This window comes from Ornithodoros turicata, chromosome 7, assembly GCF_037126465.1.
Source record: "Ornithodoros turicata isolate Travis chromosome 7, ASM3712646v1, whole genome shotgun sequence".
Taxonomy (NCBI): domain Eukaryota; kingdom Metazoa; phylum Arthropoda; class Arachnida; order Ixodida; family Argasidae; genus Ornithodoros; species Ornithodoros turicata.
In genome coordinates, this window is record NC_088207.1 from 43691125 (window position 1) to 43709963 (window position 18839).

General features: G+C 46.3%; 1 protein-coding gene across 1 annotated transcript in view; it reads right to left on the bottom strand.

Moving 5' to 3' along the window:
* Positions 1–5238: 5238 nt before the first annotated feature.
* LOC135401184 (single-minded homolog 2-like) overlaps positions 5239–18839 on the bottom strand; it is a 42471-nt gene continuing 28870 nt past the window's right edge. The window contains exons 3-10 of the mRNA XM_064633437.1: positions 9494–9579; positions 9263–9352; positions 9053–9164; positions 8861–8946; positions 8599–8798; positions 7174–7280; positions 6938–7085; positions 5239–6861 (exon numbers count right to left, since the gene is read on the bottom strand). Of these exons, the coding sequence (XP_064489507.1) occupies positions 5622–6861; positions 6938–7085; positions 7174–7280; positions 8599–8798; positions 8861–8946; positions 9053–9164; positions 9263–9352; positions 9494–9579 (2069 nt within the window). The 3' untranslated portion in view covers positions 5239–5621. The remainder of the gene's footprint in view (positions 6862–6937; positions 7086–7173; positions 7281–8598; positions 8799–8860; positions 8947–9052; positions 9165–9262; positions 9353–9493; positions 9580–18839) is intronic.

Here is an 18839-nt window from a genome sequence, read left to right on the forward strand (position 1 = left end):
CCTCCATTACCGGAAACAGAAACGAAAATTATAGCCCGGTATTGAATTCGGGTAACGGCTACTCCCGTTGTGCGATGACATTTGAGTGACTTTTCATTTCATTTTTGTGTTTTGATGACTCCATTCCCTGTAATGCTCTAAATACTACACGTGAGCATGGAAACAAAGCGCAATATTGGATCTCGAGGGTGCATCCCTCGCTTACCTCGTCCCAGTCCTCATAACTCCATGACATCAACACATGACTATACTCCACCATAGCACGAGGATGACAGCCTACGATTTTTAGTTAATTTATTTTTCACTTTTTCATTTGACCGCGGCTATGGCAGTATTATTTACTACTGAGAGCGTCCGTTTATGAATGCGACATTGGATTAAGGTTACACCTATCTTGAGTTGCTGGACTCAGAGTGAGTGAATACTGAAGACATGTTCCTACATTTCTTTAAAAAATCTTGCAAGATGTGCGCATCCCAACGACGTGAAATTACGCGTGTGTGTACGTGTGACACTGAAGCAGCACTTGGGCAAAACAACGTGCTGACAGAGCCGGACTGGCTGTCTTCCCGCCAGCCGTTCCATTACCGGAAACAGTAACGGAAATGAAATTGAAAGGCTGGTATCAGAAACGGATAACGGAAACGAAAATATAGCAGTAACGAAAATGGAAACGGTAACGAAAATACGTCCGTTACCCTTCCCTGCCAGTGGATGCCTATGTGGCTGATGGTGGTTCGTCTCCATTGCTTCGTCCACCAAAAGCACTGTCGTGATTGGCAGACTCTTAACTACGTCATGCTTCGTCCACCGAAAGCACTGTCGTGATTGGCGAACTCCTAACTATACGTCATGCGATCGGGCTTTTTTACCTAGTTGACGTTGATTGCACTCAATGCCACGGACTGAAGAAATTGCACAGTTATAACCGCTTTTCCGCGGTTGTTTCCGGGTGTTTCACGAAAAATATAAGCCAAAGTTAAAAAAAAAAGTTCATCGCACACCAAAAAAGACGAACTGCATAGTGTTACCAGTGGTGTTAGGATACTCAAACTATTTTTGTTTTATAATTACTAAACTAATTAAGTGAAATTAATTAGTCAGTTTTTTATTTAATTGTAAGTATTAGAGCCGAAATGTCAAAGTTGTAGCGGGTGACACAACGATACGAAAGGTCCCGCAGGTTATAAGTCCCGCGCCGGGTCTGTGCAAACCCGAAAGTTAGTCTGTGGAGCCGAAAAAAAAAAAGAAGAAGAAAAGGTATCCGTTAGAGGTACAAAGTTGCAATCAACGGGTTTCGTGTCGTTGTATCGCCCGGTACAACTTTCTCATTGCCATTTTGGCTCTAATCCTCATAATTTAAAAACCTGGCTAATTAAATTCACTTAATTAGGTAATTAATTATAAAACAAAAATAGTTTGAGTATCCTCACACCAGTAACACTATGCAGTCTGTCTTTTTGGTCTACGATGAACCATTAAAAAAAAAAAAGCTAATTTTTCGTGAAAACCAGCGGCATGGCTCGCAAAAACCCACTCGTTGGTGATAGCCAAGGTCGTGCTGAAGACTGGGAGGTGGTGGGTTCGAATCCTACCACTGGCTGTGCTCTCAGAGGTTTTCCCTGGGTTTTCCCGAAGACTTTCCAGACGAATATCGGCACAGTTTCCCCTGAAGTCGGCCCAGGACGCATACTAACTCCCCTGTCCCTCACTCCTTCCTGCTGTCCCCTCTTCATCTGTCCACACCTGTACGTCGCTAATAGCCACAGTTGCTTCGCGGCGCAAACGCGGAAGAAAAAAAAATCGTGAAACACCCTGTGGAACAGGACAGATGGAAGTGCGTATTCTCGCCACGACTGCGAGAACAACAGCGCCACAGGTTCACAGACGAATAAGGCAATGATATAAAGGATGTGACAGCCGCGCGATATGATGGGCATATGAACATAATCCCATCCCTGATGCACGCTACTCAGGATGAATGAGTTGACAACACGTGGACATCATAAGACGCCGGCACCACAGGGAGCATCATCGAATGACCTTTTCATGTCTTCCCCGCACACCTGAGGAAAGACTTGCGTTGAAGCTTTTCTTTCCTCGCATCAGGGTCGTCGCAGCAGGGAGGGTGGTCCACAAAATATCCGCTCTGGCGTGTGTCACGATACGTGGGAGGTCGCGTTATGCCCATACCATGCGTACAATCGCGGAAATATATTACCCATTCTGTTTCGCGTTGTTTAGTTTTTCGTTCAGAATTGTTCGCGTGAATGAACGATGGTATACCCTCTAAGCAAAGAGAGAGAGAGAGAGAGAGCAATTTTAATCCTTTTGGGGACTAAATGCACTGCCACAAAAAATGATCAATTTCTGGAGTAAATGCGTGGGACTAACTGAATGTCGCAGAGTGGTGAGTGCATTCTGTTCTAACAGTCCCACGTACATAATTCGTGACTATGAATGAAAATACCTCGAATTAAACCGTCAACCGTGATATGTCGAGTGACATATTTTGCGACGTGCATATAGAGCAAAATTTCGCAAGAACGAACCTCTAACGATTTTTTCCTCTGTATGAGTGGAAAATTGATAACTCATGCGTACAGTCTTACTGCGTCAAATTCACAAGGAGCACATATTTACGTAGACTGTTGCATTCCGGAGACCATTCGCGAAGTTCAGTGACTATTTGCAATCCTGCGGAGTAAATTATGGGGTTAGGGGGAGTAAAATGGGGAGTAATTGCAATCTAGGGGACTAGAAGCTGCAGTTACTCCCCGTTTAACTCGTTCTTTTTTCTTTTTTTAGAGCGTAGTATGAAAGTTAATACGTGCTTGTATCACGGAGCACAAACTCGCAAGCTTCCCAGAATTTTCGTGAATTCAGAAATTCCAGAATATTAAGGGCAAGCGAAAATTTCTATCAAGAATCAAGAGAGTTGACACTTCAAAAGTTATTTCGCAATTGAGAAATTTATTTTCACAATTCAAGGCCAATTCGGCCAATTCTCGTTACTTACGTCGTTTATTTTCACACTCCCTTGCGCAGGTTACTGGTAAGCATCTGAGCCACAAGTAATGCACAATGCGGCTTATATCGAATGCGCTATACGGCGGACAATCTTGGGCTTATCATGAAGTAAGCCAATCACGCCACGAATTGTAGCACCCAGAATCCGCTAATTTAGTGGCCCATGCTCGATCCGCGAAAAATTTGGGTCGCGAAACTAAAGGGTATTTACCGTATTCGCGCATCAGTAATGCGGCATTATCGAAAATAAATGCCTTGTTACCTCATCAATCACGGCCTTCGTTGGCGAACAACGACCGCAGACAAGAGTCGAGACCTCAAGATACACTCGTGCACCATCTAAATACGCGTGGTAAAAAAGAAAAGGAGAAAAGAAAAATCCCGGCGAAGTCGTGTTTAGTTTTCGCTTCTGCGGTGACCTGCCCCCCCTGAAACAACAAATATCGGGCTCCATCACACTTGCGTTCGAGCGAATACAACTATAGAAGCGCCGGTGTGTTACAGGCCTGGGTGTGGTTGGAAATTGGAGCCATGTCAGGAGCACCTTTTCCCACGGCAACCTTTTGGCAGAGAAAGAAACAAGGGGCCCAAAAGGAACGTGGGTCAAGCCAGGGGGTCACCACAGGTGTCAGTCGAAGGGTGAGCGATGGTTGCGATCCGTCAACGGCGACTGCTTTCGCCGGTGCCGTGGATCAGTCCGTTTAGTGCAGAGACGCCCCCACAAGGAGAATGTAACGGAATACAAAGCGCAGGTGTCGGAGTTCTTTCGTTACTTTTTATTTATTTATTTTGGACACGAGGCTGTAGCTTCATTAGGAATTGTTTTGACGCGAGTGGGCGAAGAAGGGGAAGCATGACAGTGCTGGACGCGTGAAACGTAAAACCTTTTTTTGTCTTAACTGAAAAGTCTGGTTATCGTGGGTGTTTACCGCATTCTTCATTCATCGCCGTTTGATGCAAGTCTGCCCTAACACTTTGGGTGAGTATGCCAGTAAACACTATTGAATTTCAGAGGCAATGGCTATATGTGTTGACTCTATTCTCTCACTTAGAAGTTTGTACAACCAATATAGCGCATGCGTTTGCCGTTACTGACGACACAGAGCTTTAGTATGCCAAAGCTGACAGGGATATGTAGCACTATGCCGCTTACGCATGTATGACATAAAGCAGTCGGGCGATTCCACGCTAAAATGTCCAGAGACCCTGCTCGATATATTATCTCTATATCTATCCATCTTGCGTGAACATTGAAGATTAATATCATGGTGGTAGAACAGCAGTGGCCAGACAAAACAAGGGTATAGAATGAATGGCACGCAGGACCCAACTTTCCGCGTTAGAGAATATTAATATTTTGCAAATAATGGCGTGAAGCGCCACCCTGGCATAATTTCATTTACCTGGCTTATTGGGTGTAGTATACATCAGAATCCCAATTAACCGTATACTTCGCAATCCCTTCGTAAAACCTGCCCTACCAAACAAATTGTTATCGCTATACTTCGGTTTCCTAAACAAAACGTGGTGTGCATGAGATACGGACATCCCATGGTGTACTATATCGGGCCGATATTGAAGGCCCAGCGTTGCGTTGAAGCGTTCACCACTGAACCCGGTGAGAATCCGCGAAGTGAATAACTCGCGTCAGCGACAAATTAGTAAAAATGGTCGTCGGGAAATGCCAGACAGCGGCGTGTGTTTTTTTTACGAAGGCAAGGTCTATGCAGAAACACTTTGTACATTCAGTTAGTTCACATTAAAGCATCTGTATATATTTACCTGTACGGCGGCTTCGTCTTAGCATGGGAGGTGGTGCATTTGGAGGGGACCATCCCTTTGTCATGTTTCTTCACTCCTTCACAAATATGAATATGTACCAACACAACAGTGTCCTGGCTTTGGCTACAGCTTCGCTGTCAATTTGACATGTGGCTTCGTCAATGGTATTAAAGGGTGCGAAAACAATATGGCACCTATTGTATCACTTACCTCACTGACCGTACTCTATACAGTATATTTAGAGTAATTAGTTTGACAGTACTATTTCAGTGGATTTGTCGCGAGAGAGAGACATGTTTGTATTTGGAGTGGGTGGGTCCACGTAAAAAGACAACAAGAATGAATTTTAGCATGCTAAAAGCCCTTTCCTGTCATTTTTATTCGTCAACGCTCCAGCAACGACGAAAAAATGGAAAGGGCAAGGTAAACGCTTTGTAAGGTTCAATATATTACTAACACAACTTTACAATAGATAATGCGACACTCAAAGGTGAAGCTCTCTCTAGGCATTATTTTTTTTATACTAAAACCAATCTCTCGAGTTTTCTATCAAGATCTCTACGTTTGACTGAGCCATGTACTACGTGCTCCCACTTGTGCTTCCACACAGAATCTCTTCTCTTTTCTCTTGATACAGCGAAGGCCGGTGTCGGAAATATTGAGACACGCCGCTGAGGTAGGTGCAGATGACAACGGCGACGCCAGAGATGACACGTCTCCTGGTCCAGGGGGCGCGCCCAGCTCCGGAAACACTATTCTTCAAAGCCGGCTTGAGTAACGTGCAGATTCCGCGATTGCTGTCACTAATATCAGTGCACGTACCCGTTGGACATTTGATATTGTTGGGCATCTACAATGACACTCGTGTATCCGGGCTGCCTACTCGTCGGGGAGATCGAATTTCGGGAAAGGTCTGTCATACTCTGAAAACCATTCATGGGACACGCGTTCTTGTCGGCTTGAGTCGCGGGACACATCAAGTACTTGCCGTCGTCGTACACAGCACCCTCCTGAGGAAGCAGTCGGTGGCCGGCGTAAAAACTGTACATGTCCATGGGCCCCTCCAGATTGTCGTAGAAGTGTGCGTCGCAGACGCTCGCTTTCCTGGGCGAATGGTGATCGTACACGGCTGATCTAGCATCGTTCGTGGTTAGCGTTTCTTCTAGGGAGGTAGGGGAGCTAATGATAACGGATTTATAATTTCCCACAGGTAAGGCACTCGGGTCGCTGCTGGTTTTTTCACCGGACTTTCCAGCCACAGAATTCGGGGTGGAAGAACTAGATTTACTCGTTGGGGAAGAAGATCCTGGCGGCAGACTTCCTTTACCGGGATCCACGGGACGAGCGAGGTTCGCGTGCTGAAGATTGTGGAAACCTTCCAGGTCCGATTCCGACATGGTGGAATCTGAGTGATTGCTGTACGGCCTAGGCTGGAGGATGGGATTGCTCGGACTGGCCGCGAACTCCTGCGCACTGCTGCTGCTCCTGGAGCAAGAGGAGAGTGCGTCGTGGATCGAGTATGCAGGTATATCGCATTGCATCAGCGGTCGTGACGACATCGCTCCGTTCAGGCCACCTTCCACGGGCTCGGCGCCTGGTTCAGACAGAGCACCACAGTCGCCGTAACCAGGGAAATTGCCTATATCAGTTCGGGTGAGGTACCGTTCTTCTGCAGGTATGCAGTAGCCTGGCTTCGGTTGGTGATAGTACACGCCTTCGGACGGGATTGGGTAGGCGGTATTGATTCGAGCACCGTTCCACCTGTCTTCGGGGAAAGCTGCGGCTATGTAGCCGGGGAGGGAAAGGGCTACCGTGTTGTTAGGTTCGTAAACATGTTCGTTATTGTTGTATTCGTTCGCGATGTCGTTTGAAGGACTACAGTAGTAAGGCGACCGTCTGCTCTTGTTCTTGGTCGTCCTGTTCTTGCCTCCTGATTGTTTGGCTGAGAGTGATTGTGCAGGTGGTTGGTCGGTGTTGCGGTAGGTTGTGGATTCGGTATTGGATCCGACTTGGTCCAAGTGCAGTTGGAGGTGTTGTACTTCAAGCTCACTGTAGGGGAACAAAGCCACATTGAAATCGCAGAAATGTACAGTTAGTACGAATGCAAAACAGTATAGTAGCGAACCTGAGAACGTAGTTCACGCTGACTATGCAGTGCGGCCGAGACGAACGGCTGTTGTGGACGATGGTAGCGTAGCTTTGCATCCAAACCCATCCTCCATCTTTGGAAAGGAATCGGTAATACTTGGTAGTAACCTGGCCCTTTAGAAGCACTGCGAAATAGGTGAGGGACTTTCTGTCAGTGTTCTTTAATATACTGCTTAAATGTAAATTGTTCGTATTAAAAAAAAAAAAACCTACATGTGTGATGCGAAAACCGCATGTGCAGGCAGTCGCACCCGTGGATGTAATGGTAGAGTGTCTTCTCGATTAGATCCTGTGGTTCATATCCCGTGAGGGGTGCAACTCTGGACATAGAAAGTGGATAGAGACAACGTATGTGAACTTGCTTGAAAAGCCGGCTTTCATCTGCTTTTCGTGGGGTGAGATTGATCAATGAATATACGAATAAAAACAGTTCAACCATCTATGTCTTCTTCTTTTTCTTCTTTTTTTTTTCTGTTGCTCGATATGCCGCACATATTTCAGACAACAACCAGAGTAACGATAAACACATAATGGCGTTTCATTCTGCTCCAACTCTGGAACACTGGAACACACACCCTTGGAACCCTCTACCCATAAGCGTGGAGTAGCAAGCCCAATGAGTGGAGTCAACCTCTCCATATTTTTATTCTTTTTCGAACCATACCAAACATGATGACAATGGCATGGGGCGCTGAAGCTGCCGTACCCTATATACGCGATTACATGTCAAAGACTAGGTGAGTGGCACGATGGGAACGAAGTTGGAATGAGTCACAAATCGATCGAAGTGTCCTTATAGGTAGGAAAAGTGCGACTATATCTTCTGTAGACCAACACCGGTGGTCGTCAAGAGCTCCATAAATAGCTGAAGACCCAATCGGCGTTGAATGGGACTGTGACAAGGGCCTACAGAATTACCAGCAAGGCTGAAGCTGACCCCGATGTATCTGCCTCTGTTTTTTTTCTTCTTTTTTTACAGGTCACATTCTGCATGAGAGCTCTAAGACAACTGACTCTGGAAGCTATGGAAAGCTACGGGAAGAAACGCGGATTTTTACAGATACCTTGACAAAGCCAACAGGTCATCCGACTTAAAACAGGTCATTAGACTTCAACTTCAAAAACACCTAATTCAGTTGGCTTTAATTGCAGAATCGTGTCACATCATCGGTCATCATTCAGCATCAACTCCAACATTCCATCCAATATCACTCAACATCACATCGTTCTCCGTGATGCGAATGAGGTCCGTGACGGCCACCATGAGTGAATTTACCGGGTTACGGAACAGGCCAACACATCCATATTTTTCCATATCTTTCCTTCTATGACTTGGGAACAGGGTGTATCAAGACCTACCACGCGCACTGGTTTATTATATACCGTTCCGCTATATAGGAGAATACCGGGTAAATGCTTCAAAAACTTGCTGTGGCTCCGGCTTTCAACGGGGCATTTACCACTAGCATAGCATAGCTGCATAGTAAAAATGTAGTTCCGGTTTAAATACTTTAGGCTGGCTTTAGGCTTAAATCTCTGGCTGCAAACGCGTCTTTCGCACGGCACAGCGAGGTCAGTCTGCAACGCGGTTGTTTTTACTGTATTGATTCTGAACATGCTCTCACGTCATGTACGTACCTGGCATCAAGAAAGATGAGCTTGAGGTCTAAGGATGCTCGGAACATGAACATATTGGCGTACATCTTGATCTCGGTTATGGCCGAAGGTGGCAATGAGTGGCCCACAGCAACAAGGCCGAGGTTCTGGTAGCAGCCGTCATAGGGCGCCACGTCCATGGAGAAATGCTTTACCTTCACGTACCCGCTGCAGTGGATTACCTAAGCGACAACAGAAGGCCGCACGTAAGCAGAGTGAGTAGACCTTAGGACTAGATGCCCACCTTGTACCCTCCTGTTGTGAGTCCGGCATTGCGTTTGGCTAGCACACACTTCATTCGCAAGAAGAATGATCGATCCACTTCGAAGTCTACAAGGACGGTATGGAAAGCAAGAAAATGTCTTCTAATTAGGATGGGAGGGCACGCGACTTATCTCATGCACACACCGTACGCAATAAAAGTAGTTCTGACAACCTTGTGCTCCGTGAGGGTGTGGAAGGGAACTCTGCAACGTCAGGACAGCTGTCATTTCGTCATGATCGGCTGGATGGATGTACTCGTAGATGCTGTTGCCTGTCAACTCCACCTGAAAAGTAAAAAAAAAAAAAAAAAGAAACATAACCGGGATGACATCGCGTCTGCGACGAATTTGTCTTTGCGAGGGCGTAGAATATAGAAGCTGACCTGTGAAAGGCCAAGGTGCACAGACGCAGTCTCGGAGATGTACATTATCTTGCCGTCGGGAGCTACAACGAACACGAATCCGTCCAGCGTCTGATGTTAAGAAGTAACAAGGCGGTGACCATTAGATATTTTGTGCTGATTCCGACGAGAGACACACGTATAGTTACCAGCAAACATTTGAGAAGGTGCGAACGGGGTATACTGTGGCTAGGGTTATAAGCGACATCTCACCTGTAGGAGGTGAGAACCGAGTTCCTTGATTGCACCATCTCGAGGACTAGGGTTTGGAGGACAAGATCCCCAATTGTCTCCCAGTCCTGCAAACGAAAAAGCAATAGAAGAAATGATGAGTCATTGCACGCATACTGTACGTGCATACTGATATAATTCCTTGCATTTCATTTCGGAGGACAGCCAACCCTCCTCCCCCAAAAATGGAGAAGAGAAAGCAACATATGTCTTGCAACGAAAACTAGATTACAGTGAACCCTCATTAATATGACCCCTGATAACCTGACATACGCGCTTTACGACCATACTCCTGGGGAACAACGCAGTGAAAGCTCTGCAAATCCCCCCCGTTAATATGACAATTCTGCATTATGACCAAAATTTTCAGGAACGACCATGGTCATAATAACGAGGGTTCACTGTATTGCGTTAAAGATGAAGAAGTCGTATAAGACACATGAGTGTTAAGAAATTTCATCATTGTAACACCCTGCGCCATTTTCAATGAAACAAAGGTGCTTTCCAAGGAAAGGAACACACGGAGGCGATTACTCGAAGAGTCTCTTGAAACTGCCAACCACAGGAATTGTGTAATCAAACCGTCTCCTGTTACCCTCCTGCCCCCTCAGAGGTTTTCGGGTATTCAGTGATGAGTTTGTCGTAATAAACTGCTGTGTTTGAGAATCTCTGTTGTGTCGGTCCTTTTCTGCCCGTGCCTCCCGGTTCCCATCGTTCATCTATGTACAAGCTAGCCTGCGCCCTTGCCCTCCCGTCGCCCGCACTTATGTTTCACAAAATATTCCTCTGAAAAGAAGCTCGCTCCTTGTTAACATGAGTTTCTCAACAGGGATATTGATCGCCACCCTGGACAATTGAACAATACTGCGTGACAGATAGCTCGCCTGCGAGTTCGCCTACCGGAAGGCCATCTGTTTTACACGCGTCGCATTAAGAGAGAAAATCTTTTACTCCATAGCAGTACTAAGGTCTTCCGCAAGACGATGCACACATGGGAGTACGTATAGCACTTGAACTCAGACAAAGCTCGTCCGGGATATCGATCTGGCCAAAGAGGGACCCAACTGCGCAGTCCTCGCGTCGCACTCTAGCAGGAGCTTCCCCTCGCGAACGTGATTAAGCATCTTTTATAAGCGACACAAATGAGCCTCAAGAGCCGCCCTCGTTGCAGGCGGACTAGATCTCACTGTTGTTCGCCTTGTTAAACCACCCTTCCTTCCCGCGTGCTTGGAAAGGGAAGGTGCTCCAGAGACTTTCAGAGGCAAAGCATGGGCAACGTCTGTCCACCCTGTCCAAGTGTAGTTTGCGTAATGATTCACTCATTTTTGGATACGGTATTCCGGCCATTGCCGATGTCGTTCGTGCTAACGAGCTGTTGTGCTCCGTTCATATAGTTAGAGAACTCTGAGGTGTGCTTAGTGAGTCGCGTATTTGTGTGGCAATGATGGGAAGGGAATACTACATTGTCCGTCACATGATATGTCATCACGGTCCAACCTCGAAGTGACCATATAGTCTTTCCTGATTGCTCTAAACTGCCTCTTGGCCGGCTGTCACGTAAGTGGCCTCCAGGCACATTCCCCAGAGCGTTTTAGTCGAGACGTTGCCCACCTGTGTGAGGCCGACAACGGCGAGCCCTATCACCATCGCCACCGCCACCACGTAAGCAGTCGATATCACACGACATGCGATTCGTTCCACAGCTTTCGTATACCTACATCATTAAAGTAAATTGCTGGGCCCATGGTCCAGTAGCGTTCATATCCACCAAGGTCTCCGTCACCTTTGGGATTTCCTGTCATCAACAGGCCTCTCCACCCTGCTTTGATCACCTGAATCCTCATCTCCATCATCATCTCTCACTATCTGCAAACGCTGCAAAAGATCCGCCCATGTTTCTCGGCTTAAGACGGTAAAAAATATATGGTCGAACTCATTCTCTATGGTCGAACTCACTTTTTCAGATGATTTCCCTTTTGGAGTTGGATTTGGACGGATTAAAAATTTCCCTTTTGTTGCAGTGCGATTGCATGTGTTTCTCACATTACAATGTGCGTGTGCTCGTTTCTCATTTTCAATTCAAGTCATGTATTTTTTTTTTCTTTTCTTCATGTACAGTCTCTTTTGTTTTTGTTTTTGTGTGTGTGACCGTGTAGATCGTGTTTTGTTGTTAGTGCATATTGTATTACTGTATTTGTATGTATATTGTGTCTATTTGTACTGCATTGTATTGTATTTGTGTGCGCCAACATTAGGGTCGTCACGACCGTTCTTGGGCACCAATAAAACATTATTATTATTATTATAGATTGCGCAGGACCAGCATGCTCGGGATGGTGCATGGTTTCGCCAGCAGATTTCTGGATCGATGTCTGTGTCAAACAAGAGTCCTCTGGAGAGAAACGTTTTGTGTGTGCATCCTGTTTCGCTACTTCATGCACGTATTCGATCCTCTTTTCACGTTTTATACACGCACACAAACATTATACACTAAGAGGACGAGCGAGAAGAAAGCAAAGTATTACTTAAGTTTCAGATTCCAACAATTACCGGTAAGATGTGCAGTGCTGGATAATGGAAACACGGTTGAATCGAGGGTTGTCACACAGTATATAAGCGAGCTCCCATGAGTGGATCTCTCCCGGATTACTCGTTAATCCAGATACAAGGCAATGAGTGCTCAATCTGTTCCGAAAGAAATGAATGCGGGAGACTTAAGTACTGTTACTGAAGTGAGCCTGCGAGCTAATTAGTATGTGAGTGCACGTCTCTCGAATGATCCTGTGCAAACACGTCGCAAGAGCGTTGTTTTCGAAATCGTACGGCACAGTGTGTGCCCAGGAAATGAAAGAACTGAAGCAGTATATTTATTTATTTACCCTCAGGGCTACAGCATTAAAGAGGGGAGGGGCTTTAAACAAAGCAGGAACAATGTGGAATAAAATAAAAATAAAATAAACAAAATAAACAACAACAAACGGACCAAAAACACGAGCATAGATAGTATCACTGGTGGACAATCAGATCAGTATGTAAAGCTTAAATAACCTTACGCTGCATTCAAGTGGTCGTGAAGCAGTTTTCTGAACTGTGTATCGTCAGTGATGGAGGTAATGTGACCCGGGAGGCGATTCCATTCCAGTGAGGTTTTAGGTAAAAATGAGTATGTATATAAGGCAGTATGAGGAAGTTTTTATTTATTTATTTATCTTTCACGGCTCACACGTTAGGGAGTAAAGAAAAAAGAAGGGATTGAGGAAGGTTGGTTCCTCTTGCTTCTTTTGGGACGAGAGTTTACGTATTAATTGTAGATGATTGCTTCACTCTTAAAAAAGAGGGTGTACTTTAACTCCCTTCCTTGCCACATATATCACTCCCCTTGAGGATAGTACAATTGCTCTCAAAAGGGAGTCTCCTCACTCCCTTCAGTGAGGGGACTCCTAAGTACACCGTTTTCTTAAGAGTGTTTGGTGTGATTTGGAGCGGTCGCTCGCTGAGTTCCCAGTTTCTAATATCTGAACACTGGGAAGCCCAACGTGGCATGCTAATGCTACCACTATGGCTGTGCGATGTCAAAAAGAAGATAGAAGACGTTTTTCTCCCTCGATCTCGATGTAGACTTACGGCTGGGCCAAGACTGGCAAAAACAAAAGCATCAAACGGCGAATCCTGCACATCGTGAAAGTGGCTACCTCCCCAATTTAAGTGGAACGTAAGATACGGATACCTATAATAACGCAGCATAGTATATATAAGAATATATCCGCGCTATGTCAACGGGCAAGCGTCCAAATGGCCTGATCATTCCAATGTGCCGCAGGGAGGCGCCGCTGAGCATGAAATATGGTGTTTGGTTTCCGAGCTGATTTCAACTCGGAAGAAATTTTCGAAAAGGGCAGGCGAATGAAGCGCGCAGTTTTTCGAGCGCCCATAACCATTTGAGCCCGCGCCGTAATAGTGTTTGTAGAGCCGATTGAACGGGGGCGCATGCAAATGAACCTGACAATGATTTTAAAAACTTATGGGCAGCGTGGTGGGACAAAAGGCAGGGTGGATGACTGACGTCGCCTACGTACGCTGTAGATTTTGGTGGAACACAATTTCATTCGAGAATCCCTTATTCAGGGTAAAATCCTTTCGCATCTAATTTAAAAATTTAAATATTCCGCGTCGCATTTAAAAATGCAATCTATAACGTACACCTTGATACAGGACTACCAGCGGCATGGCCGAGCGGGTCAAGCCGTCCCGCTCGTTGGTGGTAGCCAAGGTCGTGCTGAAGACTGGGAGGTTGTGGGTTCGAATCCCCACCGGCTGTGCTGTTTGAGGTTTTCCCTGGGTTTTCCGAAGACTTTCCAGACGAATGTCGGCACAGTTCCCCCCGAAGGCGGCCCAGGACGCATACTAACCCCCCTGTCCCCTCACTCCTTCCTGCTGTCCTCTCTCCATCTGTCCACATCCGTACGCCGCTCATAGCCACAGCTGCTTCGCGGCGCTAGCACGGATTCAAAAAAAGAAGAAAAAAGATACAGAACTAAAGAAACCGATGTGGGGCGAAGAAATTTTGCAAACCAGTGTCGTTCTTTATATTTTTTCACTCGTATCTAATCTAATCTAATCTAATCTGTGTCGTTCCCTCCGAACGAACTTTACACTATCGAACAGAACTTGGCGACAGAAAACCGTGCGGAGCCATCGAATGGTTTTGTCCCCTGACTCGTTCAAAACAGAAAGTGGATGCTTTTTTCTTTTTTGACAACTAATGCAAGGCTCTCACCTGCCGTTGGTCGGCTACGGGCTAATACTGTAACGCCAAACGCGTTCTCTAGAAAGCAATAAATAGTTGTTCTCACGAAATACAATAAATCAACAGTCCCACATCGTTTAGTCGTATAGCTGGGACGTCTATGAAGAGACGAGAAGACCAGGATGCACCAAACACGCACAGAGACAGACTGTCCATACCACGTCATCATCTCTACGTTTATGTACAATAATAGATAAATTACAGAAATAGCTCAGGAAAATACGAACGAAAAGGCGAAACGAGAAAAAAAAAGAATCAAGGCGTCTAAGATAAAGAACAATTCAAATGAGATTGGCCGATACGATGGAATATTGATATTGATTTTCGTTTAATAGTTCCGTGCTCGTGCTTGCATTAGGATCATAAAACCCGAAATGAACACATCTCCACGCACTATAAAGAGGCCACGAATGTACGTGACAGCAGGGTATTACTCTGTCAGCAGAACATGGAATATCGTATTCCCATCACTCGGCGACGACACAGTATAGAATATGTTTGCTGCCGAGACCTCCGTCTTATGTTGACCCTGCGTGTACGTATTGATTGCTGTGTGTTTACCTGTCAATTGATACTTCTATTAGGCGAGTGCGGAACAGGTATTTCTGTCGTCTGCTGAGGAAAGGAGAGAGTATAACGCGGTGGGACTCGAACCCATGTCCTCCGCCTCGTCGCGGATGATGGTGATGATGAATTGATGAAGCTGCAAATCGATGCAACAAATTCGCCAGGAAAGCCGATGGTATATACAGGGGCAACTCTCATATCTCCTACCCCTACTACACTGGATGCGCCCCTGATGGCTTTTATCATCCTTCATTCTCTTCCAATGCCTACAACTCGCACTATATCCACGTATTTCGATGTTCGCTGCGGTGCTGCTATACAGGCAGAGCTCTTGCCGAAATAATGGCCGCGCATTCAGGAAAACGGGGACGCCAGCCGAAGGACTGCGGATACATCGTGGTTATTGTCACTGTTGGACTGTTCACCCCTGTGCTGTTGTCGCCGTGTCACTGTTGACTCGGCTAACACGAAGGTTATTTCTGCATGTGCTTACAGGTACAGATTCAGATTCGATTTTATCTGCGGAGTTTAGTTTTAGAAAGGCGCCGACATGCTCAGAAGGTACAGCGTTGTGAAGAGAAGGCGTTGACAAGGACAACTGCGGGAGTATCCATTCCGCCACTGCAACTGGTAACCATAAACGAAGAGAAAAATGAACTGGAGAACGGCCAAGTCGAACCAAAGCCTGATTAAGAGTGACCTCTATAGAGGAAGTGCTGAGTGTAGACAGAGACGGCGAAATAGCAGCCATACAGCTAGGGTTCGCAGACAAGCAAGCTGTTCTAAGTCAACCTAAGCGTCAGTCTCTACCTATACAAAGCATTAGAAAAACAACTTGTTCTACTGCTCTACTCTTCTACTGCTCTAAGTCTACCCAGAAAGTATGGCTGGCCAGGGTCATGGCGCCACCTGGCCCTCTGCCTGCAAATCACAAAAAGAAAAAGGGGCTGACGAAAGCAACGGTGGATGAAGTCAATCACGCAATTGTGAAGTCTGCTGTTTGAGGTCGATCGAGGGTGCTTTGGCAGCGAAGACCATGTTGTACTCATGGGTAGTTAGCGTCACGAGAAAGCAAGTACAAAAGCATTAACGGCTGAATGTGCAGGTCGGTAGAGCAAGAGCCGTGCTCACACATCTTCTCATACACTCCTTAAAACGGAAGACCACTGCATAGCATGTTCCCGCAGTCAACCGTAATCGCGAATAACATCGTTTTCTCCCTTGATTTGTCCAAAACGGGTGGCGTACGCCCTTTTGTGACACTTACACAGTTATGCTAAGTGTCACAAAAAAGAGCGGGACTTTCTCGTTGGTCTGTTATGGGTCCGATGGTCGAGACACTAATCCCTCACGTAAGGATATTCCAACGGCACACCGAACAAGACATGCAGTAGCGGGGATCACCATAGCGAAGCGCACAGCAGCATCCGCTTTGATCTTCACGCTACCGTATGCTCAGAGCAAGGTATGTGAGGAGGGGGGGATGACAGCGAAGGGCGGAGCTGTCTTTCCCCCCTCTCTGGGCGGAGCCAATTGATTCGGAAGTTTGCGACTCCTCGGACCACGCCCGACCTTCCCACACAAGATGTACTTTGGGAAAAACACACTCAAACAATAGGCCCACTTCGTTCTCGTTGAAACGTGCATTACTGACGGGAACTACACTTCTCTCCTACGTGTAGACTTTACATAGTACGTTACGCAGCGAACCTCCTTCACCTAAAAGTGCTGGAGGTCCGCGTAGTGCAAATAGTGCAAGTCTGCGTAGTGCAAGTAAAAAAAAAAAAAAAAAAAACGTTAGGGCTTGGCCACATACATAACATGCTCAAAGCCGACCACTGCGCAGAATCACGGTTTGAATCTCGTTGTGAACAACAACGAGAAAAACAAGTAAATGATGATGTCATCTAAGTGTACTTCTATAGGCTACACTTTTAAAACAGGGATTCACCACATAACACACTAAAGTCTGCACAAAATGATACCGCTACCACTCCTGATTTGGGGAAAGCGCGGAGCGGACGCCTTTTTGCAACAATTAACGTAGCTACACAAGCGTCACAGAAAGGCGTGCGCCTTCCGTTTTCAACAAATCACTGGGGAGAGAAAACGATGTCATTCGGGATGATGGTTAATTAGTACCGTGTCATGTGGTGAAGTTCTGTTTTGAGAGTGGGAACCGGGTATTCACAGGAGCCACGTCCCCACAGAATATTCTAGTGGAAGAAAAAACGAAAACGCTACTCACGGAGCCGAAGCTCCGTCCCGTGTTATGTTGAGCATACACACGGTGCCGGAATATCGGGAGTGGCGTATTGCGCACTTAGCAGTCGACAGTTAGCAGACGACACCGTCAGCGTCTTTTCCTGTCGTCTGCTAAGGAAGACTGTATCGCAGGATATTCCCCACGGTTCGCAGTGTACGTAAGACACGACTTTGAGACGCGATCACGTGACAGCAGAAAGCTATGATGTTTTTCGCATATTCCGCTGCAGCATTTTTGGGAATGTCGCTCGATGGGAATACACGGTATGCGTATATGTAAAAAGAGTAGAGAAAAAGTAACGGAACGAAAAGCAGTGAAGAACAGGCGACGTTCAGAGATATCATGGCAGTAGTTCTTGGGTCTATAATAACGTATTAAATGAGGTCACAACTACTTCAGGCATGTACAGTGCGCGACACTTTGCCTATAGGAATAGAACATGGCATTTCTCCATGCTTCCGCACACGATCAAAATTTTTCTCCTCGATATGCACCTGAATAGCTCATGTATGCAAACAGCAGCCGCAGTATGCATTCCTCTTCCTCCTCGATGCCCAGATGTTGACCCTTCGTAAGCAGACACTCTGGCCAACCTGGGAAAGGGGGGCACGTACGAGCGGGAGACGGGGCTCAGGAGAGGGTGTTGCTGTCACGCAGAATTTAGCAGGAACACCGGGAGCACCCAAGGTGTGTGCCTGGTGGCTATTTGAACTTAGCCCCCAAACTTCCCATCTGTGAAGCCGCCACGAGTAATATCCATACAGGGCCTGTCGCTGTAAATAATTATATTCGAACGGTGTGGTAATGCAGGCGGCTACACCTGGGATTGAGCATCTGGTTCGGTTTGACTCGTACACTATACTTGTATGGCTTGTCGCAGCACTTACGTTTAGTCGCATACGAGCTCAGTGTTTTCAAGAGCGAAAGAAGAAACAGTGTCGCGCAAAAATTAGTAGGGATGGTCATCACATGACACAAAATCTATGACTGGCTGTTCTTTCCATGAGAAAAAAAAAAGAGAGAGAGAGAGATTGTAGTTCCGTCAGCCACCGTATGACAATCCTGGACTTTCGAAGGAACACTAGTCAACCCTTTTATTAAACTCATATTGTAACTTTTATGTCTTGCGCATTGACATTATCTGGTCGTGATGGGTTAATGCGGAGGCTATCGGATTAGTACGAGTCATATTAAGCGGCGTACGAAACTACATGTCACAGCAAGGACTTTGGCTCATTGTTCACCCTCACCATTTCCTATCACAGACTGATCGGTGTGTGTGCCTGGGGTACAGTGAGCCACCAGATATTAATTGGAAAATCTCCTCATTCATCGCCATTTCACGTAGCACTTGTTGTTGTTGCGATGATGGCTGCCGTGTTATGCGGTGAAGTTCTATTTCAAGCGTGCAGTCGTGGTCTAGACTGGGAGGTCGTGGGTTCGAATTCTTACACCGGCTGTGCTGCCTGACGTTTCCCCCGGGGTTTTCAAACATACTTTCCAGACGGATATCGGCACAGTTCCCCTGAAGTCTGCCAAGGACGCATACTAACACCTCTGTCTACCCTCCTTTCTGCCGCCCTGCCTCCATGTGTCAACGTCTGTACACTGTTCATAGTTGCTTCGCTGGGCTAGCACAGAGTAAAAATAGTGTGTGCTGCTTGTTACCTCTTCGCGCTACAAAGTAC